This window comes from Amblyomma mixtum, chromosome 8, assembly GCF_055824585.1.
Source record: "Amblyomma mixtum isolate Tamu chromosome 8, ASM5582458v1, whole genome shotgun sequence".
NCBI classification, from domain to species: Eukaryota; Metazoa; Arthropoda; class Arachnida; order Ixodida; family Ixodidae; genus Amblyomma; species Amblyomma mixtum.
The window spans coordinates 23,339,153-23,364,369 of record NC_143019.1 but is presented as its reverse complement, the minus strand read 5'-3'; the positions used below and the strand labels follow the sequence as shown (position 1 = coordinate 23,364,369).

The following is a 25,217-nucleotide window of genomic DNA, read 5'->3' as shown; positions in this document are numbered from 1 at the left end:
ACTATATATAACTAGTAGTATCGATACGGCTATCGATAACACTATCAATAGAGCTATCGAAAGTACTATCGATAGTGCCCTATCGATAGCACTATTGGTAGTCTTTTCTACCATCGATAGTTCGATAGCGAATCATCTATCGATAGTATCGATAGCACTATCGATAGTTTTGCATCACTATAACTTAGCGTGCACGACTACTGCATTAGCCACATAGTTTCATAATGTTACCTACAATGACACTGCCCAAAGGAGAGCTGTAGAGGAATGCCTGGTAGAGGGGGCTTCGTATTTGGCTTGGCTATTGCTGGGTTTAAAACGTGGATTCAGCAGCCACTATACGAATTTCCTCGAGGCAAAGTTCGGAGAAATCCTGTGAAAGTTCTCATACCAGCCTGAAACTGAACTTTCACTTGCATTTAATTTACTGAAGAAGTGAAAAACGCGCTGTTGAAATAATTTCAACCGCGCACAGAGGAGAGCATAGCGGCGCAGCTACCGATTTCGAGCCAGAATCTACGTTTTCGGCCCTCCTCGAAATCGAGTTCACCCCCCCCCCCTTTCCGAGGTACAGTAAATTGCTTTGGGCCCATCCCGAAAAAAAAATTGTGGCTACTCACCTCTTTCTCTTTTTCTGCTTTCACTCCCACCTTCCTGCCTTTCCTTACAGCACGGTTCAAGTGTCCACTGAGATGTGAGATAGATACTGCGTCATTTCCTTTCCTCAAAACCCAATTTCAATTTTAATTGATTGGTTTGGTTTGGTTGGGGAAACATACGTGGTCGAAAAGTAGGCTTCAGCATGGTTTTGCCACGTAAAAAATTTCTCGCTTTGTAGAGGGAGAGGGGGGGGGGGCGGTGTCGAGTTACAAAATTCCCTCGCCATTCGTTAACCACTATATAGGCCAGTCTCAGAGTTGTTTAAATGAGCGACCAATGGAGCATGCGCGCCAAGTTGGGAACTGGCGAGTAGGATCGCTTGTCGGTCACCTTATTTCGTATGAGTGACGGAATTTTAAGCCTTTCTTTGAAAAATGTATTGTAATAATAAAAAGCAAAGCTGAAATTCATAACTTCCTCGAAAATGAACCAACAGGCCCCACAATAACATTATATTTATCACTCAATAGGGCTCCTTATATCACGCCAGTATCGTACGTCTCAGCGCACCGATCACTCGTTTCAAGTTTCCCGCCTGTGAAACACATATTAGAAACTTTGGCCGGCGAATGCGGAATGCGGCTCAATACGTCTGGCAACAAGCTAGCCGGCCAGATTTCAATCCAGATTCGAATCCAAATCCATATGTCCGCGCTGTGGCTGAAAATGGCAGCTGAAGGTATCATTCTTGCGCGGTGATATTTGTGTTACCAGTAAACATCGGTCGTCATGGCTGAGGACAGCGGTTGCAGCGTTTTCCCCACGCGCTGCTGCAGTCCTTCTATTGACGCTCAGCGTTACAACGATGATGGCCACCCGACAGCTTCTTCCGAAGAGCAGGTATCATTTACAAGTGACGCATTTGTTTTGCCGGGTATCGCCCGGTGTTGACGCCCGTTGCAATGTACTGCTGCCTGTCCTGCCTGTTTTGTTGCTATAATTTTACTCTCATACTTTTGGCATCGCTTACTGCGGCTGCCAGAGCGTCTAGAGAGCTAAGGACTGAGACGACGTATAATTATTTGGTTTCACTGACTATCTGGTTGTGCACGATTACATACCGCTCAGTGATTTGGTGTCGTTTCGCTTTCAGAAAAAAGTGGAGGCCTCCGTTGACTGTTTCTTCAAAGGTGCTCGGACCACAGCTAGGGTAGAAGAAGGGTAAGTCGTCTCCTGATGCGCCCGCACTGCTCCGTGTTTCGCTGATGTGTTAAAATCTCTCGGCACTGGCCCGTGATTGGCTACTTCGTTCGAAGAAGATCAACTCTCCCGCTTTTTCTTGTCTGGATTAGCAGGAACCTTGAGGTCCGTAAAATATCTCAGTCCACGCAGCTCGATTGAGCCAAACACCCAAAGCGGAAGCAATGAACGACAGTTTGCGCCTAGTACGACAAAAAGAGATAAGCTCAGCTCTGTCGACGTTGCAAAAAAGGATCGCCTAAGCTCCATTTATGTAGCACTGTAATGGTATGCAGGCCGCGCTGCAATGCTTCCAGCTATTGAACTCTCTTGCGAAGTTTCCTTACGCTTTAGTAATATTATCTGCCGTGAATAAGCTCCCAGGGGGCTGCGCTTAGTTCATGTTCAGCAAGCTTAAATTCAATTCAAGTTGCGATTTCGTCAATTTTGAAAGCTGGGTGATATTTGGCCGACATGCATTATGACTGCTACGAAAATATTGCACAGATACGACCCTTGCTTGCAGTAGCTTGTTGTACAAACAGCATTCTAGTTTCTTGCTGACACTGTAGTGCATGCTGCACAAACTTTGTTTGGAGCACTTTATTTGCTGAAAGAGGGCTGTGAGAGCATAAACTGTATGTGTGAGAGTGTGAAAAATCAGTCAGTCACTGCTGCTTTCATGGGAAAATATCACGTGACCTTCTGTAGCCAATCGGAGGCCACTGCGGGGAGAATTTCGCCGAGGAAATACTGCTGGCTGCTGACAGAATCGACAATGCTTTTACAGTATAGTGCTTCCGCCTTCCTTCTACAGTGGAGAACTGTTAGCTGACTCTCAGCGCAATTGTCGGTGCACATAAACTTGAGACTGAAGACTGCGCATGTTTCTGGGAAAACAAAAACAACCTCATGAATAGCGTTTCCAAGGGTTTCATTAGTGCTGCAACGTTAACTTCATTAATTAATGAAGTGTTTAACACACTACGGGCTTTATGTTTAAGCACCCTAGCCGGAAAGGATAAGTGGTTCATGTTTGATCATATGTAGCCTTTTATGAGCCTAATGAATTTCATTCTCAGTTGCGCCGCCGCGGTGGCTCAGTGGTTATGGTGCTCGGCTGCTGACCCAAAAGATGCGGGTTCGATCCCGGCCGTGGCGGTAGAATTTCTTTGGAGGAGAAATTCTAGAGGCTCGTGTACTGTGCGATGTCAGTGCACATTAAAGAACCCCAGGTGGTCGAAATTTCCGCAGCCCTTCACTGCGGCGTCTCTCATAGCCTGAGTCGCTTTGGGACGTTAAACCCCATAAACCAAACCAAACCTATTCTCAGTTGCACTTTATTTTTAAGCCTTTCTTTCGTTGTTTCTGAAGGTTTCGCTTATATAATTTTGGCTATGCACAGAGAACAACTTTACCTTGAGCAATGCTCCTTGAGTGAAAGACTTTAGGAATAAGTATGCCTGTAGTACAGACATAAGTAGGCTTGTCTAGAGCGTTGGAGTTGTTTTCTGTTGAAGAAAAAGAAGAGTGAGATCTCTTTCAGGAGCGTGGAACTTGTGCCTTTTGTTGTTCACATATCTGTGCCTCTACACTCAAGTGCAGAAGTTGAAGCCCTGCACCTGCCTTAACCCTTTCAGGCGCCATTTTTTGTTTTGACTGAAATGAATTATTTTTTCACCTAACTAGTATATTCTGGCCTGAAGAAAGGGAATTTGTTAGTTTTCAAACGTGAAAGACCAGCAGGTAAGTTTTTACAAGAATGTGGAGAATAGGGGATATTCAAAATTCCGCAAGTGCGCTTTCCCGCATAACAATGTTGCCCCTAACAAGATGGCCGACTTCGTTATAAAGGAACTACATGGGCTTCAGGACAGGCGCTAAAGGTGTGGATAGAATGTAAGAAACGTATTTTGGAAGAATCAAACAAAAAACCAGTCTTTCTTGCTTTGTTTCAGCTGGAAACGCATGGTCCGCCATCTTGTTGGGGGCAACATTGTTATGCGGAAAAGCGCACTTGCGGAATTTTGAATATCCCCTATTGCATACAAAGTGTCAGATTTGTTAGAAATAATAACATCAAAATGTTCTCATGAGTCAGGTAAACACCCCAGGCATCATGGAATCATTTTGTGTTTCGAAGATTCACATCACTCGAAATTGAGCAAAAACAATTGATGTTTTCACTCGCGGCAAAATCTGTCTGCACAAAAACGGCGGACAAAGTGCTACCTGGCTCACTCTTATGTGAAATATTATTTACTGCATTCACTACATGGTACAAAAAAGCATCTTATTTGCAACAAGAAGGGTGCTCAATTCGACTGAAATAATGAAATCACTGCTAGGTGCACCAGACTCTCAGAAAAAGCTGCAAGTTTGCCTCTTACACAATTGTGTACAAAGCGCCTGAAAGGGTTAAGAGTTAACTTCCTTAGCTTGAATTACTTGAATGCTGGAGACAAGTCTGTTGTTGTGTGTTGAAGGTCTAAGGTAGGGAATTCAAGATGTAGAGGCTACAGCAATGAAATTGGATTTGCCTCAAGTAATGGTTTAATCAGACAGAATGGATTTCAGTGATGTTATGCTTACCTTACTCTATATAGGGCCCGCTTATGTCACGCATACCTGTACATGATGCATCTTTCCCTTTTCAGATTTCCTCTTCTTCAAAGGGAACGACATGTTGCTTTTCTCATGAAAGGCCTAAATCATTTGCCACAAGGATACCAGGTGTGTAAGAAAGTGCAGTCAGCTCTTTATATGCCATTATACACCAATTTCTCTTGGGCGCCGCCATCTTGAAAAAATAGCGCCATCTAGTTTCTTGGTTGGTAATGACCGCCATGCCGGCTTGTAGGGCCGGTCACTGGTGCATTTGGTGACAATGACACTGGTGACAATGACACAGGTGACACTGGTGACAATGTGTTATACCACGTTTGTCTGCAGAGGTGACCCAATAGTTGGGCTTAGTTTCATGTCTTTATAATATATACTAAGTTAGTACTGCATTTTGCCACCCCATGAGCAATAAGGTGATGTTTACAGACATCATAAACAACTGAGAAGTTCATGCTGAACAGCTACCCTAAAGAAACTGCTGTGAACCCAGGCATAATGGGAGGGATTTGACTTACTTATTCGTTCTTTGAATATGTGTTCTTTTATGTTTGTTATGCATTGCACTACTGGCAGTTGTCGAAAATTTTCATAGATCATCACTTTTGTTCTTTAGCATTGTTGTTAATACTGCTACTTTCCGCCTGAATTCCCTGTGAGGGAGTGCAGTAATATGTGCAAATGAGTATATTCATAGGCTGCCATAAGCATCCGTTGATTCATCCATTTCAGGACCTCGATGCAAGCCGACCCTGGTTATGCTACTGGATCCTGCACGCCATAGAACTTTTAGATGTCCAGCTTTACTCAGAAATGAAACTAAGGTAATGACTTGTATAGTATTTATAGTTAGTAACCCTGCTACTTATTTTTTGAGGTCTCAGAAATATCCTTGTGGTCTTCGCATTGAAATCTATTTATGTTGTAAGTTCGCAACATTGGGGTTGAGTACACCAAACCTGCTTGCTGGACGTCCATACTTAGGATTCACGGAAGCTAAAGTCTCATTACTTGTAAGTATTGCCAGATAAGTGTGATGTCAGCTTTAAGAATTTTTGGTATGTCTTTTAACTAGCTTTGGTGTAATTGGCTCCATTTGTCACTCGTTTCATCAATTTTTTTTCATGGGTTGCACTCATTGCAGGGCATGTTCATTGCGTAGCAGTTTCAGGCAAAGTTGTATTGACTGCACAGTGCAAAACACACAACAACAGGATGCAAAGGAAGACAAGGGTTGGCGCCTACAATCAACTATCTTTATTCCAGCATACTTACAGTGATTTTTAGAAGGTCACCTCCTCAAGAGGACAGAGCAAACATGTTATGGCAAGAGGCTGAAGATAGCTTTTTTTTGTCAGCACTTAACGATCAACATGGTGTAAACTGCAGAGTATAAGATAAGACCAGAATGTGCAAAGGCGTGAAGGCAACCCTGACGTGGACTTGGAAATGAGCAGGGCAAAGCCACGGTGATGAAAGCCAGATTGGATTAGACTTGAATATACCAGAAAGAACACTTTACACAGGTAAATGTTAAACCAGAAAGAACACTTTACACATGTAAATGTTAAATCGAGTGAAGAGCTTTAAAAAACTGAACTGAGTTAAGCAGGGGAAAAATGTAAAGCCAGTGACAAAGCAGAAAAACACATATGGCTGAATAGCGACAGATTTGCAAGATAAGACAGATTTGCAAGATAAGACAGATTTGCAAGATAAGACAGATTTGCAAGATAAGACAGATTTGCAAGATAAGACAGATTTGCAAGATAAGACAGATTTGCAAGATAAGACAGATTTGCAAGATAAGACAGATTTGCAAGACAGATTTGCAAGACAAGACAGATTTGCAAGACAAGACAGATTTGCAAGACAAGACAGATTTGCAAGACAAGACAGATTTGCAAGATGAGACAGATTTGCAAGATAGATTTCTCAAGGTAAGGTAAGAAGCAGAGTCTAAATAACATCAACAACAAAATATAATACAACAGAAAGGTGGTAAGGGGACATAACGATAAACAAACTAGCCTAAACCAGTCTTCTATTCAGCTGTTGCTTCACCACTGGTTTTACTGTTTGCCCCTGCTTAGCTTAGTTCGGTTTGTTAAAGCTCTTGGCAGAGTTCAACACTCGTCTCTAAGGTGTTCTTTCTAGTTCGTTCAAGTTTAATCTGATCCGGTTTTCGTCACCCTGTCTTCGCCCTGCTTATTTTCGAGATCACGTCATGGCTGCCTTTTTGCTCTCTTGTGCTCTCGACTTATACTGCCTTTCTGCAGTCACCATTATGCAAAAAGGCAAAAGATTGCTCAGTAATGAAAACAATAAATCAGTCTTCAGCCCCTTGCCATATCATGTTTGCTCAGTTGTCATGACAAGATGGCCTTCAATAAATTACTGTGTGTATGCTTGAATGAAAGTAGTTGACAGTAGGCACCAGCCTTTGTCGTTCTTTGTATCTTGTCATTGTGTGTTTAGTGCTGTGCAATCAACATGTAGACTAAATCAAAGTAGACTAACTGGCCGAAACTAGAACTCTGATTAGGCAGAGGCACTTGCCATCTGCAGGGCAATCTGCAAGTATTTCCTATCAGTAGATAGCAAAGGCTAATTACCACGATGTTGTAGCAACATTTGGCTCATGATAACCGAACACAAGACCGAACACAAGGATAACCGAACACAAGGCAGCCTGCATGAGTGGTATCAACGATGAGTAAATGGGATTGAACCACGATTATGTCTCAACAGCCAGCACTCATCATCTGCATTACCTTGCGTGTAATCACCACTAATTTTTTTAATAGCAACAAATGAAAACTGGGCTTACAGATTCTCTCAGCTTTAACACCTGCCTATGTATTATACTGTTTCAGTGTTGCCAACTTTTTGGGGCGATGTCAGCACCCAGATGGAGGCTTTGGTGGTAAGTTTTGACACTGCATTCTTTTATCACTTCGCTGTATTGGCCTTTTTGCAGATTGGAATTAAGTGCAGAGTGTAGGTGTATAAAACTGACGTGTCAAACAGTTTAAGGGGGACGCGGCTTTCGGAACAAACTTTCTTATTTTGGGATGGATTTAGATGAAATCATTTGTTTCATCTCAGTAATGCTCCCAAGACTGAGTGGCCAAAATTTTAGTGTTATATCTCGAGGGCCTGTTTTTTCTTCTAAACCTTGTGGAAAGCCTGCAGACTTGACAAAATGTGATAGAAAGGTGGTTCATCCTTCGCTGGATTTCTGCATGTATGCTACGTGTCATGACGATCTTAGATTTTTTTTCGCAAACACAAATTTTGAGTAGCCGTTTTTTGCAGTTGTAGTTGCAATAGATTTATGTAGAGTGCAAACAAAATATCATACCGAGAATTCATCAAGCTCGAAAACTAAGATTGTCGCTGCAATTGGTGTGGTTCTGGGAGTGCTACAAAGCAAACGGGGTCAAAATAGGCAGAACAGTCTTGAAGGAATCATTTCCACAAGTTGAGCAACAGGCTAGAAAAGCAGTATTGAGAAAAAGGCATTTAGAAGCTCAGCGCCATGTTTACATCTGAGGGCGGCACTGTTGTAGCCCTTGGTGTTGTTTTAAATGCGCATTGCTTGACTACCTGGCATTTGGCCTGTTGCTCTTTTGATGACTCCTTTCTCCACGTGGCATGCTTTTGAGCTTCTTTTATTAGACTGTTGTGCAGTAGCAACAATGCCAAAAGAGCTCGGCTGTGCTTCCGCGACTTACACCACGCAGTTTCCCCCGCCAATCAAGCCACCTTCCGTGGATGCGCTACCAGCGGATCCTGAAGCACTCACATGTGCGGCTATGATGACCTCTGAGATAAATTTGCTTACAGTAGCCCACAGAGAGGTCTTCTTGCCATTCTTGGCCATTGATGGCTTTCGGCTGCCGTAACAGTGCACCATTGTACTTCTTTTTGATGAAGTGTCAGTTCGGAGTGTCGGTGAAGTTCAGACGCAGAGCAGTGTAACACAAGACGAGCTTCATAGCTAGTCAAGTGCAACAGCTCACACTGCACCATCGGCTGCAGCGTAAACTCCATTGCTTGCTAGTGGCAGCCACTGAGGAGACCAGTGCCAGCGTGGGGCACTCAAAGTGGCGAGACCTTAATACTGTTGCTTTTTATGTACTTGCTTGTGTGTGTGGATTCGAGCTGTGGCACCAGATTTGAAGGTGGAGAAACAAGCTTTCTATCGAGCAAAAGATAGAGCCACTCGGTCGCGGCATCGTAAAGATGCAGGAAGTTTTAAAAATGCCTATTTTTCGGCCGCCTCGCAATATGCAGCACCACTGCGGTTGATGAATCAGTTCTTTTGGAGTACTTTCTGGTAGATTTCAGCAATGAAACTTGGGACTGCGTTGAAGATGGGATACTTTGATTTTTAAGAAGCCGAATTTTTCGCCATTTTTTGCGATTTGAAAGCTCCGTTCCCCCTTAGCATCGTCTAAGAAAAACCAGGTAGCAGGACCTCTTAAAAAAGTGTAACAATGATACTGGATATTACAGCTGTAAAAACCAGTGTAGCATTGATCTCCTTTGTATAACATTAGATGGTACGAAGTTATGAAATACAGTGCATTTATTGCTCAGGACTACTCTCAGTGATGATATCACAGATTTTTTATTTTCTTCCTCGTTCTAGGTAGTCAAATCATCACAAATTTGATTCAAATGTCTTCACGATTGGCTAATAGTGTGGTGTACTGACATCTTTTCTATTTCAGAGCAGTACTTCCCACACGAAAGCAAGTTATTATGTTGGAATTTGTTACAGTCTCTCAAAGCTACCAATGTAACAGATTGAACTTTGTCGGGAAACTTAAGGCTGGAACCTAAGATGATAAGCAGGCATTTGGCTCTCTCTTTTTATCCTGCGACACGATTGCTTAATGGCATTCTCGCAACGTTTCATCACTGTGGCATTTGCAACCGTCTAGTTTAATTTGCTGAGCGAAATGAGCTTTTAGTTAAGCCTGTTATAGTTTAGCTGTTGACCTTGCTCCTTTCCATTCAGGTGGTCCTGACCAGCAAGCTCACCTGGCCCCTACGTACGCAGCTGTGAATGCACTCTGCATACTTGGCTGTGAAGAGGCTTATAAGGTCATTAATAGGTATGCCAGTGGAGCCATTACTCCTCATCTAAAGTATCCAGGCCAGTTAGCACTGTTATCTGGGTAATGTCGTGTTGTTCCCTAAAGTGTCAGCGTGCTAGATTGCCACTAACTGCACTTTTTATTCGAACGCATAGTGTATGAGATGCTGTACCACTAGGAATGTACAGTTAGTGTTGATGTACAGGACACCACAAGGGATGTGAGTAGGCAGTTGTAAGCAGAAGTTCCTCGATAATGGAGACAGCTTGATGAACACTAAGATCATGTGGACATATGTTGCATGAAGCCATGCATTTGCCATTAGTTTAATTTAGTTACATGCATGACGTGTTGGCTGCCAGTAACTGTTAATGTGCAGTCAAGACTACTTCGAAAGGCACCAGCTGATGTGTGTTTAGCTAAAGGTAATTTTTATAAAGCTACCTGTGTAACATGCTGAACACATAGCAGTGCACAGATTACTGCTGTATTAGCATTACATTGGGTGTTCGGGACTATTGATTGTTTGTATTAGTGCAGTTATTAATAGACGCTTGTGACTCCTCTGTTTGCGGCCCTTTGCTTTGCAATGCTGTAAAACACAGGCATTCTACTTTACATTTGGAAATCAGCTTTCTGTCGGATGTCTTTGGCTTCCTCATTCATGCTTACAGTCAAATCTTGCTCTCATGAAGTGGACAGAGACCAGGAAAACTTTCGTTGTATGAATAATTCCATTGCTTTTGAAAAAAAATGAGAAATTAGGTTGGCTTCATTTGACTGCCAAGGATCAGTTACATTTGGGTGGTTCTGCATTCTCATTACCAGCAGTGAGGTCTGCTGTTTGTAGTCGGCAAACACTGGCATTCTGATGTCATTGTCATGAGTTCTGATGAAGCAGCGTGCTGAGTCAGATGTATCCATGACCTAATTGCAGTCAGTGATGTCGATGTGTTCCACATGACATACTATGTCATCATCGGACTTTTTTACAAGATGACTCATCACTGAGTGGATTCAACTGTGCTTAAGCTTGGCTCAGTGTAGCTTACCTCCCATTTGATGGCTCTCACAAAATGCCCGACTGCATTGTCATCACCAACGAATGATGGCATTCTGCATATATTTTGTGGCTTTTAGATCAAGTTGGCAACCACAAAATAGATTACATTTTCACGAGTATCCGTACCTGAAACCATTAAAAGTAGTCATCATGCTTATTTCACTGAAAGCTAAGCTGCGCTCCAAGCACAATTAGCTGAATCGGACGAGTGTTCAAATTCTGAACGGCTCATTGCTGAAGGAATTTTGATTCATTAACATCTGTGATATGCAGGCAGAGATACTGAAGAGGTACCGTATATTGCCGCTCTAGGTCGACGCCATTGTCATTTGAAACATGCAGCGCCATCTATCCTGGCCGGAACGAACCGGCACAGAGCGTACTACCTGCAGCTTAGCTGAAGATACCTTAAACCCACCAATACGCTGACTCCGCATGTAGATCAATCCCCTTATTTCGGATGTTTTTTTTCTAAGAAAAGGTAGACTTATTCACCTTAATTAGTGTATTCACGAAGGCAGGGAGTAGATGGGATTAGGAAGTTTGGGCAGATAAGGGGACCACCGCTGGCACAGGACAGGGAGAGGCCTTTGTCCTGCTGTGAGTGTAGTCAGGCTGTTGATAATACACATCAGTATGCGGTAATATGCTGCCCTGTTGTAGCACTCTTTGTTGTAGTGTAGATATTCATTTGTGAATCTCACAAGAACATTTTTGTTTTGCTTGCAGGAAGACACTGTACAATTTTCTGAAGCGAATGAAGCAGCCTGATGGATCCTTCATTATGCATGAAGGGGGAGAATCTGATGTGAGGTGAGTGTGAAAAAAACAAAACAAATACATAAATATTCTGCTGAGTTTATCATACAGTTTGATTCGGCGTACTTTTCTGGCAATGTGTCACTTCAAAGGGGGTAGTTCACATTCTCAAACAATACGTCTTACGCTAGCGTTGGTTGCTTTAAAGCCCAACCTGTAAGTATTTCTTTCTTCTTTCTTTCTTTCTTTCTTTATTCAATACTGCAAACCATATACAGGTCCAAGCAGGGTGGGTAAAAGGGCAAACAAATTAATAATAACAAAGTTAGTAAGCATCAAAGTGTGGCGAAAGGCAATAAAGAATCATTCCAGTCCGTTACTGTGCGAGGAAAAAATTAAAACTTGAATAAATCTGTTCGTGCAAAATACGGCGTCAGAGCATTAGGATGATGGTGGCGTGTATACCTCGATGTTGAAAGCGACAGATATGGGGCAGGGTTAATAGCTAATTCTTGTTTCCAAAGCAAGTAAAGAAATTGCAAACGTAAATTTTTTTTTCGTTGTGCAAGGCATTGAATACCATTAACCTGCATTATTTCAGAGGGTGAGTCATACGGGGAAAATTTAGAGTAAATAAACCTTACAGCTTTTCTCTGTACCTTTTCTAGGCGAGTGATATTGTATTTAGTAAACGGGTCCCAGACAACGCATGCGTATTCGAGTTTCGGTCTAATTAGTGAATTGTAAGCAAGTAATTTTACGCTAGGGGGAGAAGTTTTAAGCTTATATCTTAAGAAGTATAGATTGCGGAGTGCGGAAGAGCAGATGTTATCTATATGTAGATTCCATGATAAAGTGTTAGTAAGTGTGACACCCAAATACTTATATTTAGTCTCTTCCAGCAAAGGCGACGAACCTAGCCTTATTATGGTGAAATAACGGTACTGTATTCCACTTAACTGACACTGCCTGATGATTTTCAGGGGTGCCTATTGCGCTCTCTCTGTGGCCAAGCTGACCAACGTTTTCACGCCGTCACTGTTCGAGGGAACAGCAGAGTGGGTCGTCAAGTAAGTACTTTTGGAAAAGAGCTAGCATGTCTGGTCTGTTGCAGTTCTCAGTTTGCAAGAACTTCATGCAGCTGGTCTTCCTGCCTGTTTCTTTTTCTCGCCCCGTAGGTGCCAAACGTATGAAGGGGGTTTTGGTGGTGTACCAGGCATGGAGGCCCATGGCGGCTACACGTTTTGCGGCTTTGCCGCCCTTGTTTTCCTCGAGAGGGAGATCCTTTGCGACCTGAAGAAGCTGTTGGTATGTGGTTGAAAATAGCGATTTGTCTTTTATCGGTGTCGGTGGCTCAGTGGTTATGGCACTCATCTGGTGACCCGAAAGACGCGGGTTTGATCCCGGCCGCGGCAGTCGAATTTCGATGGAGGCGAAATTCTAGAGGCCCATGTACTGTGCGATGTGAGTGCACGTTAAAGAACCCCAGGTGGTCGAAATTTCCGGAGCCCTTCACTACAGCGTCTCTCATAGCCTGACTCGCTTTGGGACGTTAAACTCTAATAAACCAAACCAAACCTTTTTCGGTGTCAGCTTACACTTTTATACCTACAATTCGAGTTTTTCTCTGCTTTTCGCAATATGTTGATCACAGATTTCGAGCCTAAGCCAGTGCTTCTCAAGTTGTTGCCTGAGTTCTTCGGGGTTCTTGAAAGTAGTTTCAAGGTTCATGAGGGTTTTGCTGTCAATGGAACCTTTTACTGGATGACTGAACTGGACAGTGCCTTGCGCGTTAATTTATGTCTGTGCATAAGTCAAATCATACCACTTCTGGAACTTGCATGATGCAGTGTGCAGTCTTGGTCAAAAGTCTTAAGGCCACATCGTTCAACTGCTGCAAAATGAATGTTCCTAGAATGCTCCGTGTAGCGGATCATTTGAAACACAAGTCAAACAGGAAGCCCCTCTACGCAAGAAGAAACCTGTTAGAATTTCAAGGTCATTCGTTCTTTAATAGTGCTGTAATGGCTGTGTTATGCGGTTTTAACAAAAAGCCTTCGGCCTTAAGACTTTTGACCAAGACTGTACTTTATTTTTCTGTTATGAATCGCACCAGCGCCTCTGTTAATGGCATCCCCCCCCCCGCCCCCACCCCCCCAAAAAAAGAAAACAAACATACTTAAGGGAGTAATTACTCATTGGCATCCACCCGAGCGCAGCCATACGGCTACAAAGGAAAGCTATACAGCTTTCTCAGAAACTTCGTAGTTAAAGAAAAATTCGTCCTGGTCCGGGGCTCGAACCCAGGACCACCGCTTGACCGGAGCAGTCGCTCTACCAATTGAGCTAACCAGGATGGCAAGCTTATGGTAGGGCGAGAGCGAATTGATCAATAACTCAAAGTGGGAACTGTGTTGGTCAAACGTTTAGGGAACTGTGTTGGTCAAATGTTTCCCCTAAACGTTTGACCAACACAGTTCCCACTTCTAGTTATTGATCAATTCGCTCTCGCCCTACCATAAGCTTGCTGTCCTGGTTAGCTCAATTGGTAGAGCGACTGCTCCGGTGAAGCGGTGGTCCCGGGTTCGAGCCCCGAACCAGGACGAATTTTTCTTTAACTACGAAGTTTCTGAGAAAGCTGTATAGCTTTCCTTTGTAGCCGTATGGCTGCGCTCGGGTGGATGCCAATGAGTAATTACTCCCTTATTACAAACATACTTAAGTTGCACCAGTGTATAAGACGTGCCTGTTCATTAGGTAAGCGCTGTAAAAATGCGCTGAGGATCCCTCCGGAGAGCCCGACGAAAGTGCGCGCTTGTGGCAGTTGTCACGGAAATGGACGATTCTCGTGCTTTGACGAGCGTTCTTTAAATTCTTCTTGCGACCTGCCTTTTTTGTTCACTTCATTGACCTCTATGCTCTTGCGGGTTTGAGCCAGTCAAAGGGGAAAACATTACACGCAAACATCACACGACACACAAATCCTGAATGAAAGAATTGGCAGGGACACCTAATGAGAACCTTAAATGTTGGCGGTGCAGTGGCATTAAAAGCTGTCGATGCCTTTACTGAGAGTGACATCACTTTAGGTCTGTTAATGTCACTTCTCTCCAGCCAATGGAAATTGTCTGCCTGGTGACATCACTTGCCTCCAGCCAATGGGCGAATTTTATGCCCAAGGACACATTTTTTCTTTAAAGGGCAACTGCAGCATTTTTTTTTAAATTTTTCCATATTCAAAGATTCAAATCTATATAGACTGTAGGTAAAGCATGCCAAGTGTTTTTGCACTAGCATTTAAAATAGTGACGTAATCGACGATCGAATTTTGCGCTTCTCCTCAATGCACCGGAGGTGTGCAGGGAAATTCAGCGTGACGTCACAGAAGGTATGATTTCAAATTACCGCTGTCGTCAGCCACACCCTGCCGTGACTCGTTAGACGCTGCCATACAACTCTCAGCAGGGTTTGCCTTCGATGGCGTCGGTTTTTTTTCTTCAAAGCAGGCGTTTGTGAGTTGGAAATGCACCGATACCTTCGATGACGTCATCATGCGCCCCCCACTTGGCGTTGTGCGCTGCGGAGAAGCTTGAAGGGCGTGCGACTTTTAATCGGCGATTACTTCACTATTTCAAATGCTAGCCCAAAAAGACTTCGCATACTTTACCTACAAGTTTCACACATTCGACCCTCTTAAGTTCGTTGATTTCTAAAACCTATGCAGTTGCCTTTTAAGGCTTCCAAATAGCAAGTTGAAATGATGGTTGCACCCAACGAAGAAGGCCAGTAGATAGTATGAAAACGCCAAAGTAGTACGACAAGCAAGTTTGAAGTTATTACTTGTAGTCGACCATCAAGTGTTTATTGAAATGTTTTGTAGAAGCATTCAATTCAAGATCAGAAACCACCAGCCCGCAAGTACATTCTGCCACAGCTGTGCTAGGGTTTTGCTATGACTTCTGTGGTCCTGGCAACCCCTTGTGAGCTTGTCTTTTGCTTCTCTTTTCCGACTCGCAGCGGTGGCTGGTGAACCGACAGATGCGGTTTGAGGGTGGCTTCCAGGGGCGCACCAACAAGCTGGTGGACGGCTGCTACTCTTTCTGGCAGGGGGGCGCCTTCCCCCTGCTGCACAAGGTCCTCTTCTCCCAGGGCAACGAGTCCCTCAGCATGGAGAGCTGGATGTTCGACCAGGCGGCCCTCCAGGAGTACATCCTCATCTGCTGCCAGGAGCCCAACGGCGGACTGGTCGACAAGCCTGGAAAGTGAGCACCGTCACCCCTGAGAGAGATTACTTGCACTTCCAGAGGACTTAAAGGTGCACTGAAGAGGAATCTGAACTCGTCTTTTTGCCGCGGGAACTCAATCTGCACGTTTCCAGAATTCTTAGAAACATCGATTTATTGCCCTGTGTGGCTGATTTTCCTAATTAAATCAAATTAACATCCCGCTTTTTAATTCTCCCTCGTACGGTGGGCGGAGTCGACCAACGCGTGGAGTGCCTTACAGCCAGCTCCGTGGAGGCTTTGCTTTCGCTTTATTTTGTTTTCTAGGTTTCCGTGAATAAACAGTTTCATCCACAGATAATATAGCCGCGAAATAAGCCCGCAGAAATAAAAATACGCGCGGACTATTTGCTTCTACGGACTACTACATATTACTCCGCCGATGGCAGAGCGGCAAGCCGCCGCGGGACTGGCTGAAAGGCACTCCACGCGTTGGTCGACTCCGCCCACCGTACGAGGAAGAATTAAAAAAAAAGGCGGGAGCCGGACGTTAATTCGATTTAATTAGGAAAATCAGCCACACAGGGCAATAAATCTTAGTTTTTAAGAATGCTCGGAGCGTGCAGATTGAGTTCCCGCGGCAAAAAGACGAGTTCAGATTCCTCTTCAGTGCACCTTTAACCTAGACTAGGGAATCTTTAATTCAAACCCCATTAATTCGAACTGCTGACGTGGTTCCGGCCAGCGCCATGTAAGTCTACGGCGTTGCACACTCGCTAATTGGGACGCTACGGATCTCGCACTGGTTAATTCGAATGGGCTGCCAAAGGGAGGCCATCTGGAGCTCGTGTCCAGATATGCTTGGCACGTCTATTGATAGTCCAAATAACCTCGTCAAACCTAAGTTCCATGCTGGAGAGTAACTCGAACACCTCTGATATACACGCAACAGCAGGCGTGACAACGGCGAATGGACGGCTCCGTCTTTAAGAACAGTCATACCGTATAGTTTCGGTTTCGCTCTCCTGAACTTCGCACCAGCCTGCATCAGCCAGTCGACCGAGCCCAGCCACACACTGATCGGGAACTGATTGGCGCATCTCTCGCTGGTCTTCTCTATCCCCATTTTTTTCTTTACATTTTGGGGCTGAGCATTTCTGCCCGCGTGGTTCTTCAGTTCTTCGACTGCACGAAAACTGCGCACTTGTTACGTGCCATTCGTACTTTGTGCTGTGAAGCCTCCTGTGTGACACGCCAGCAGTGGAGTTCCGCTGCTAAACATGGTCATTGTCATGCCATTCTCATATCTAAGGCAAACAACCATCGCTTAGTCTTCGCCAAATAAATTTACTGTGACACTAGCAGTTATTGTTAGCTATTTCGAGGTCATTCGATAATTTGAACTGTTGGATAATTAAAAGGGTTTTGGTCCCTCGAAGTTCGAATTAACGAGCTTTTACTGTACAATTGCACTAGTACGAAACAAAATGATGACAGTGGTGCTACAGAGCGGAGATGTTATTTCATGGTGGTTACGAATGGGTGGGCAGGCAGGCATGCAAGTGGCAGGCAGGCAGGTGGGCATAGAGTGACCACGAGGCACACGAAGTCCCTCTGAGAACCACATAGGCTTTCGCTGTCTCATTGTAGCCAACCCCTACCACAGTGGCTCAGCATCTTTGGCATTCAGCTGTTGACTTCAAGGTCGCGAGAATTCGGATCCCAGCTGCAGCGGCCACTTTTCACTGGAGGCGAAATGTAAAAACGGTCATGCAGTGTGTGATGGCAGTGCGCGTTAATGAGCCCCAGGTGGTCTCAATGAATCCACAGTCCTCCACTGCGGCATCCCTCAGGGTCTTTGTATCGCCTCGGGATATTAAATGGAAAGGGAAAAAAAATTTTAAAATATTGAGAAAGGACCTCATGTGCATTCTTAAGATATGATTACCCTAGTATGTGGTCATCGCTTCGGTTATTTTTGCGTGGATGGCTGTGTTTTTGACGTTTTGTTACCGGCCGCTAGGCCGCACTGTATTTGCTACTGTATTTGCTGAAGACTGTCGGCACTCAGGACAACTTGATATGTAGTTACTCCAGCCATATCAACTCTCAAAAGCATTGAACTCTCTGTGAGGCTGAGAGCTCTAAAGTGCAGTTCAGAGTTACTCATGAGGACTTTGTTGTCGTAATCAGGAACGGAATCCTTACTGATGCATAGTAATGCTGCACCGCAGCAGTGGCTTATTTGGTCGAGCATCTGCCTCGCATGCGAACAGTGCGGGGTTCGATCCTCAGTGCCGTCGGGTAACCGCCAGTGATACAATGGGTACAAGCTTTCCCCTGGCCTCGTGCTCGGTTTATTCATAGTGAAATCCTTGAGAAATGGGTCTTTGACCCCACCTTGAGCAAATGAAAATACCTTGTGCCATGGCACTCTTTGGCTGCAGATGCCCTTGCGCCATAAAATTCATAATCATCAACATGGTAATGCTAATGTGATTGGAGTAATTCTGCTGACAAAGATGCCTACTACTAAACGGCCAACTGTAGCTTTCATTTGTGGTGCTGCTAGAATGCACCCTAGCCTGCCAGAGATGACGAAGTCTACGTTTTTGTCATATTTTCAGTTAAAGGGACACTGAGGAGAAATTGAAGTTGGCTTGTATCGACAGAATACCAGCTCCTGATTACAAAAACGCCACTCATACTGACAACAAAGCTCTTGTAACGTAGAAAAGAGCAAGAACCAAAATACAGGTATCGCCGCCACAGGCCAAACTCGCAAGTACAAGCGTGATGAGATCATAGAACAAAGCAGTGTTGCTAGAACGAATGGTTCTAGCAACACCAGGAACCGAGATACCATGCATCACTGAGGCGCAGCCAATGCATGCGCAAATCTCCTTGACGTCGCCAGATGGCGCCACATGCCCAGCTGCTACCCGCACTCCTGAAGCATCGGGACAAATCAGCGCCTGTTTTCCGGCGGTAGGCGGGCTCCCGGTATTCCGCTAGCAGTAACAAGGTACACGGTATGCTAAAGGTGTCTATTTGCGAGAACTTCGTTGACGACTTCGAGAACGAGATCCATCGTAACGCTGGCAAAACGCCAGTGCAAACATAATCGAAGCGACTGTAGCGACGGCCGCAATAGCCGATAGATGCCTTCAACGTGCGGCCGGCGGTAGCTTTCTTTTCGGCTGCTGCTAGGCCGCACTGCTGGCCGCCAGAAATCACGGAGTCTGCGCTACGTCATGCGCACGTCATGTTCCACGTCTCTTAGTCCTGTGTCGTCATAGTAGAATCCCAAGTTTGAATCAGAGCGGCGGGAAAAACTTTTTCAACTTCGAATCCAAATTTCTTAGAAATAAATGCATCTTTCGCTGCCGGCCAAGTGTCAACAAAGCCATGACATGCCGAACTATCGGATTTTACTATAAAAAAAATATTAATAGTGCTCTCCTTAGTGTCCCTTTAAGACTTCACCAGAATATCTCTAGCTTGAATCAGAAGGCAATAAAAAACTGCCTCGACTTCGGACCCAATTTCTCAGCAATAAATGCGTTTTGTGGTGCCGGGCAAATGACAACAATGCCCTGAAATGCTGAACTATCGGATTTTGCTAGCAGCAAAGATTCAGTAGAGTTGTCCTTGTAGTTCATTTAAGAAAAGAAAATGAAAGTATTTTTGCTCTCTTTTTTCCTTTTCTTCCATGAAGGCCCCGAGACTACTACCACACCTGCTACTTGCTGAGTGGTCTGAGTGTTGCACAACACTTCGGTGGGGGAATTCTGGGCACCACCTGTATCCTGGGAGACCCCAAGAACGAGCTTGTGAGTTGGGAAGCACATCTACGTTTTTGATGCGAGTTGTATCTGCTAAACAAATCCAGTGTTTATTTCAGGATTTGTTCAGAAGGTAGCCTAAAGGGAGAGTTCTTAGTATATTGGTTCATTGGTGCTTAAAAAGTGGGCGGCAAAAAAAGCTTTTTTTTTTCTGTGTTTATCTAATTTCGATGGAGCCAAGATCGAAAAGGTCGCAAGGTGTCGCTTCGATATGCTAGACCCCACAATGAACAATTTCACTGTAAGATAGTAATCCCATCTGACTAAAGTTAACTGAAGTCATTCATAAATAGCAGTGGTAGTTTGGAAAGGTGGCAAGCATTTATGGTGATCCAGTGGCGTACATAAAAATTCTGTCAACAGCTGTCAAAAGTTATTGTTTCAAGTAAGTCATCCATTAAAAAAATTTAATTTAGTGATCGGATGGTGAGTTACGCAATGCCAAATAATTTTAGTTTTTAGCACGTCTTAAGTTTTGCATCTCCAGCAAGCACTTTTTTTGAAGGGTGGGAGAGGGGTTAGCATATAACATATAGCACGCCCACTTGTGTGGGTGTAACATCTGTGCCATGCAGATGTGCTGAAACTGCATTTAGGTTGAATGACATTTGAGACTGCAAATCACACTCAGACTCAGTGGAGTCCGTGGTGCTCTGCGAATTTCTTAACACACTTGAAAGCTTGAGAATTCACTGGCTGTTTCACAGGGACACCTGTACCAAATAGTTTCATTTGAACAACTATTAAAGCCATTTATTTGCATAGCAGAACTGTGCCATACAGCCATGTTTAACAGTTGTAAACAGTGGTTGTAAATGTAACAGAGCGTTTAATTGTCACTGAATGTTTCTATATTTGAAATTTTTCCTGCCAGCAAATACTTGTTTGTTTTTTGTTTTACTGTCTGGCCATTTTGTTTTTTTTCCACTGCTGTCATCGCATCACTGCAGTAATTTAACACGTTCACTGCGTCGTGGGTCACCAGTTGGTCACCTCGTTTATTAATGGGTCATACAATTACTGGGTCATATGATGGAGCTATGGGCAAGATTTTGTTTTGAGGCCTAAGAAGGAGGACCTCACAATAGAATTAGCAGTGGTTGACCGCGATTAAGCCAAGTTCGTCGAGCGATAGCTTGGTTTTGCTGGGTTTTTCAAAGGATGAGACGATTGGTTTGGTTTGCAGAGATTGTGCTTTTTTCTTCATAGGTAGACACTCGCTGTATAAGACGCCGAGCTCGCCGCAGTTCGCGCCGCTTGGCACGGGTGCGCCGGTTTCCGTGAGCCCGCATGCAGGTTCCAGCGCCATCTATTGAGAGGTGCTGTTCACTTCGCGAGACGTGCAAGGCACGCCATTGGCCGCACAATTTTCTTGCTCCTTCGTGCTTGCGCCTTTTACCTCGAGCGGGTGCCTGACCTTGACTGAGCTTGAAGATGAAATTGACGGAACCAGCTGTTCTCTGGGTTCGTACGTCAGGAAGAGAGCTTTGGCTCTAAAAATCTATTCCACAACTTCATGTAATCCGGTATTCATGACCGCATAGCATGAATAGGTGACTAGACCACCGCTGCCCCAGGACACAGTGAATATGCTATAGAAAACTATGCAGCACATGGTATGTACTGAAAATTTGTTAATTTAAAAACATGCATACTCATAAGCGCACTTATCGCATTCCTCTCCCTTTTTTTGTAACCTCCTTCTCTTCTGCTGCTGCAACTAAGTTTGCACTTTTCCAGCACTATGCCTGAACTTTTTGCATGTGACCCCATGCCGTCGAGTTCATTTGAAATGGATGGCAATTGGTTCCTCAAATCTTACACTTTTCACTGAAATAACTTTTGTCTTGTTTATTTCGTGTCTAAGGCTGCGGGCAGCTTTAGAAGGCAATTTTGCATGGAGCAGAGAAATTGTGCATGAAATTCTTTAAACCTTTAACCACCAACCCTGAGCTTTACTAATCATGGGAGATTGTTCCAATATCGCCAATGACTGGAGTCGCACTCATCCAGCCTGATGTTGCGCTGCTCCCATGGCTAAGGATGAGTTAGGTCGGCAATTGCGTTGGTTGCAATTTTCAACTCTAGAGGGCGGTAGTTGTCTGTAAAAAGTGTTTTGCACCTTCAGTGTGTGTTTAAGCCTGACAGCAGTTATTTTCATTAAATAATCACCGAAGAAAGTAATCAGTTTTTCAGGAGTTAGCGAATCCTGGAATTCTTGCACACGGGTGCGGTATGCCTCCTAATTTTCTCAAGGACATGCATCAGTACATTGGTATGTTATAAATGTGGCCTGCTCACTTCTGATGCCATTTTCTTGTGTTGAGGCCGTCATGCATCTCTTTTTTTCTTCTTTCCACACTACATCTTGAAAATTTTGGAAGTGCATATTTATTTTTTTTTACACTCCAGAGTTTTATGCTCAGTGTGCCAATATGTGCGACAACATATTCCTCATTATTTCAGTTTTTAAAGCCAAAATTTTGTACCGCTTAGCGATGCTCAAAGTAGTTTTAAGTCACATTTCAATAACTCTAGATTTGTGCTTTTGTCCTGTCACGTGCGCATGCTCAGTGTACGCCACTTAATTGCATTGAGTTGCAGGGCTTGTTAGGCTTGTGGAGACCTGCTCCAATGAGATTCCTGTGTATTTTGTTGCCTTTCTCTATATTTAATTTGAAAGTGAAATTCTCCACACCCTGCATCATGCAGTAAATTAAGCTGTCATGTAGTTGAGGGCGCTTCAGTCATCTGTCGTTTTTCTTTTCTTTTTCTGTCGTAGACCACAATCCATCCCCTGTACAACATTGGTATGGAGAACTCCGTCGCTGCACTCAAGTACTTTGGCTTGCAACCTGTGCCTGAAGGTGATGACGACAACTCCTGAGCTCCATTCGCGGCCCTAAGAAGGCTCTAGCCTGGTTACTTTTGCGGAGTTTGTACGAAAGGTGCTCAACCTGCGAGAGCCAGCCAGCATTTCGACAACCGCTCTCCTTTCCGTGTAGCAGTCTTTCAGAGGTGCTTACTCTGACCAGTGATGTGGGACCGTGTTCTCAGGTACACAGACTTGAGCCACTTTGGTGTGCGGAGATACAGCAGCCGGTGGACGCTTGGAGCTGCCTTCCAAAAGTGCCGTTTCCGGCTTGCACCTGATGTGCAATGCAGTTCGGCATGACCGGGAATGCCTCATTTGTAATTATCCAGCAGTTGCTCCCTAATAGGGGATATTCAAAATTCCGCAAGTGCGCTTTCCCACATAACTATGTTGCCCCAAACAAGATGGCCGACTTCGCTATAAAAGAACCACGTGGGCTACAGGACAGGCGCTAAAGGTGTGGATAGAATGTAAGGAACGTATTTTGGAAGAATCAAACAAAAAACCAGTCTTACTTGCTTTTTTTCAGCTGGAAACGCATGGTCAGCCATCTTGTTTGGGACAACATTGTTATGCGGGAAAGCGCACTTGCGGAATTTTGAATATCCCCTATTGTGACTGGCCATTGCTTGTTGATCTTTCCATCGTATTGGATTCATTTGGGAGAAGAGCAGCTATGGTCCTTATGGCTGATAGCTCCAATGGGAATGCTTGATGCAGTCTAAGTAGAAATCATTATGTGTTATTGTATGATGTTTTACTTTTTCAGAAGTGGAAAATATATAAACCTAACCTACACACTCGAGTACAGAGGCCAGAACGAACCATTATGCAATGGTACCTTCAGCATGCAAAATTTAAGCACTGATCAACTTTTGCGAAAAAAACGGTGGCAATATTGGTTACTACAATACCAGCTGATGGATGAAAAAACTTAATCAGTGCTCCTTTCTTTAAATGTAATTGCCAAGGTACTTATTCCTGATGACACAGAAGTTGTAACTTGTGAGTAACGAACGACTGACGTCCACTTATGTTTATGTGTGATTGGAGGGGTGGGGGGGGGGGGTGATTTGGTCGATACGCACTGTGTTAGTATTCATGCATCATTGTTGTGTCAGAGACATGCGTAATGATGTATTAAGTGGGCTTGCTTTTCATTTCTTTCATGTGTGTTTTATTCGAGAGCAACAGCGCATCTCAAATGTCTGCGCATGAGTCGTTAGCTCTTGAAGAGAGGGGCTGCGTTAAAGATGTTGCTTTTGTACTCTTCTGGTAATTACTGACCCTGAGAGGGCTGTGCCCATTATTCAAGCTGGTGACGTTTTTACGGCTCTTTTTTTTTGGGTACACTTCGCATCTTCATTGGCTGTATTTTTGTAGCCTTTTTGCGAGCATATTCAGGCTGTAAACTGTTGCTAAGGGGAGTTTTAAATGACAGCTAAATGCCATCCATCAAGAGGGAAACTCTCATTGTGGTCGGAAGCTCGCGGCATTACCCGGGAGTGGCTTAATTTTTTAGGTTCTTTTCATTGAATGGTATGGGTAAATCTGTGTTGCTAGTGATCATGCTAATCAATTTTTTCATTGGTTCACATAGGCGCTCTTCTGGTAAAACCACTCTTAGACCAGGCGACATGCAAATCTTGCAGTTTCCTAATTTACAAAAACCACTGAGCTCATGATTTCTTGAAATCATATGACATGTTATCATGACGGAATGTCTGTTGTGGGAGAAGAATTTTGTCAAGGCTACTGATAGCAGTTGGTTCAGTGTTTACAATAAACTTTGGAATTCCTGTAACTTCTTGAAGGTTTTACGTAGGCGTGAACAGCCTTCTCCTAATAACTGATTCATTCATCTGACGACTAGCTGTCAGCTTTGAACACTTTATATAGCATCTATCCATGCATGAGTTGTGTTCTCCAATGCCTTCATGCTGGGTTTTATTGTTGCTGTGGGTCATAATTTAAGAGGAGCAGTAGACATCTTATCAACGATGAGTAAGATGGATAGCACAGGTACCTACCTATTCACACACCGTTTCAGTGATGACCCATTTACACTAACTAGCTCTGTCAAATGTGCTAAAATTTGTACTAGTTTTTTGAGGCAGCTTCTGTAGAGTATGTACTTACTCTTAACAATCGGAATTTCTATTACACTTACGAGGTTCCTGCAGTACATTGCATTGGCAGCATGATACAATAGCCTGTCTTATCAAAAGCTGCCACTTACACAGTTTACAAACTTTAGCGGTGCACACAAGTGTTGTACATTTGCCAAAGATTTATGCTGCTTAGCAAAGTGCCTGTGAGTACGTCAACTTGTTTAGCCAACCTCCGCATGTGTTAGTAACTCTTGGGTGTTGCTTAATAGATTAATCAGCATGTACAATGGTAAGAAACGGTTTTATTTAGTAATTACTACTTGTTAGGGATACATTTTGTGGTTCCTAGATTCCCGCTGTTTTTTGTTGAAAGGTGTGCTATAGCCGGGTACAGCCTAATTCCGCAGTGAAGCAGTGCCCACATTCAGGATTGCCGCACAGAATTTCCTTTATGGCATAAAAGTAGTCCGTTATTAAACGTTTTTTCGTTACTGAAACAAAAAGCTAATCTAAAGATGAAATTAAAAAATGATTTTTTGATGCCTCTAGCTTGTTCAGTATGGCCAAGAAATTTTTTTTAAAAAGCTCATTTTGTTGACTGTAATGATTGGTCAGCGCAGTAATACGGGACGCCGTGGATTGTGGCCCACTGTTAGCATCTGTTGTTTTTGAGTTGTAGCCTACTACACATTTTTATTTCTGGCTCAAGTTATGTGGACAGTGCTTAAGTTGGTAATAATAGATCACCGCTTAAACTGACACTAACAGTTGT

The 25,217-nt window shown here is 43.8% G+C and overlaps 1 protein-coding gene across 1 annotated transcript; it reads left to right on the top strand.

Moving 5' to 3' along the window:
* Positions 1 to 1,308: 1,308 nt before the first annotated feature.
* Fntb (Farnesyl transferase beta subunit) lies at positions 1,309 to 23,410 on the top strand. The gene is made up of 12 exons (XM_089556824.1): positions 1,309 to 1,500; positions 1,754 to 1,821; positions 4,497 to 4,572; positions 5,194 to 5,285; positions 7,338 to 7,387; positions 9,491 to 9,587; positions 11,362 to 11,445; positions 12,375 to 12,461; positions 12,570 to 12,699; positions 15,409 to 15,653; positions 19,333 to 19,447; positions 22,242 to 23,410. The coding sequence occupies exons 1-12, from the start codon at positions 1,390 to 1,392 to the stop codon at positions 22,344 to 22,346; spliced, it is 1,260 nt and encodes a 419-aa protein (XP_089412950.1). The 5' UTR covers positions 1,309 to 1,389; the 3' UTR covers positions 22,347 to 23,410.
* The last annotated feature ends 1,807 nt before the right edge of the window (positions 23,411 to 25,217 follow it).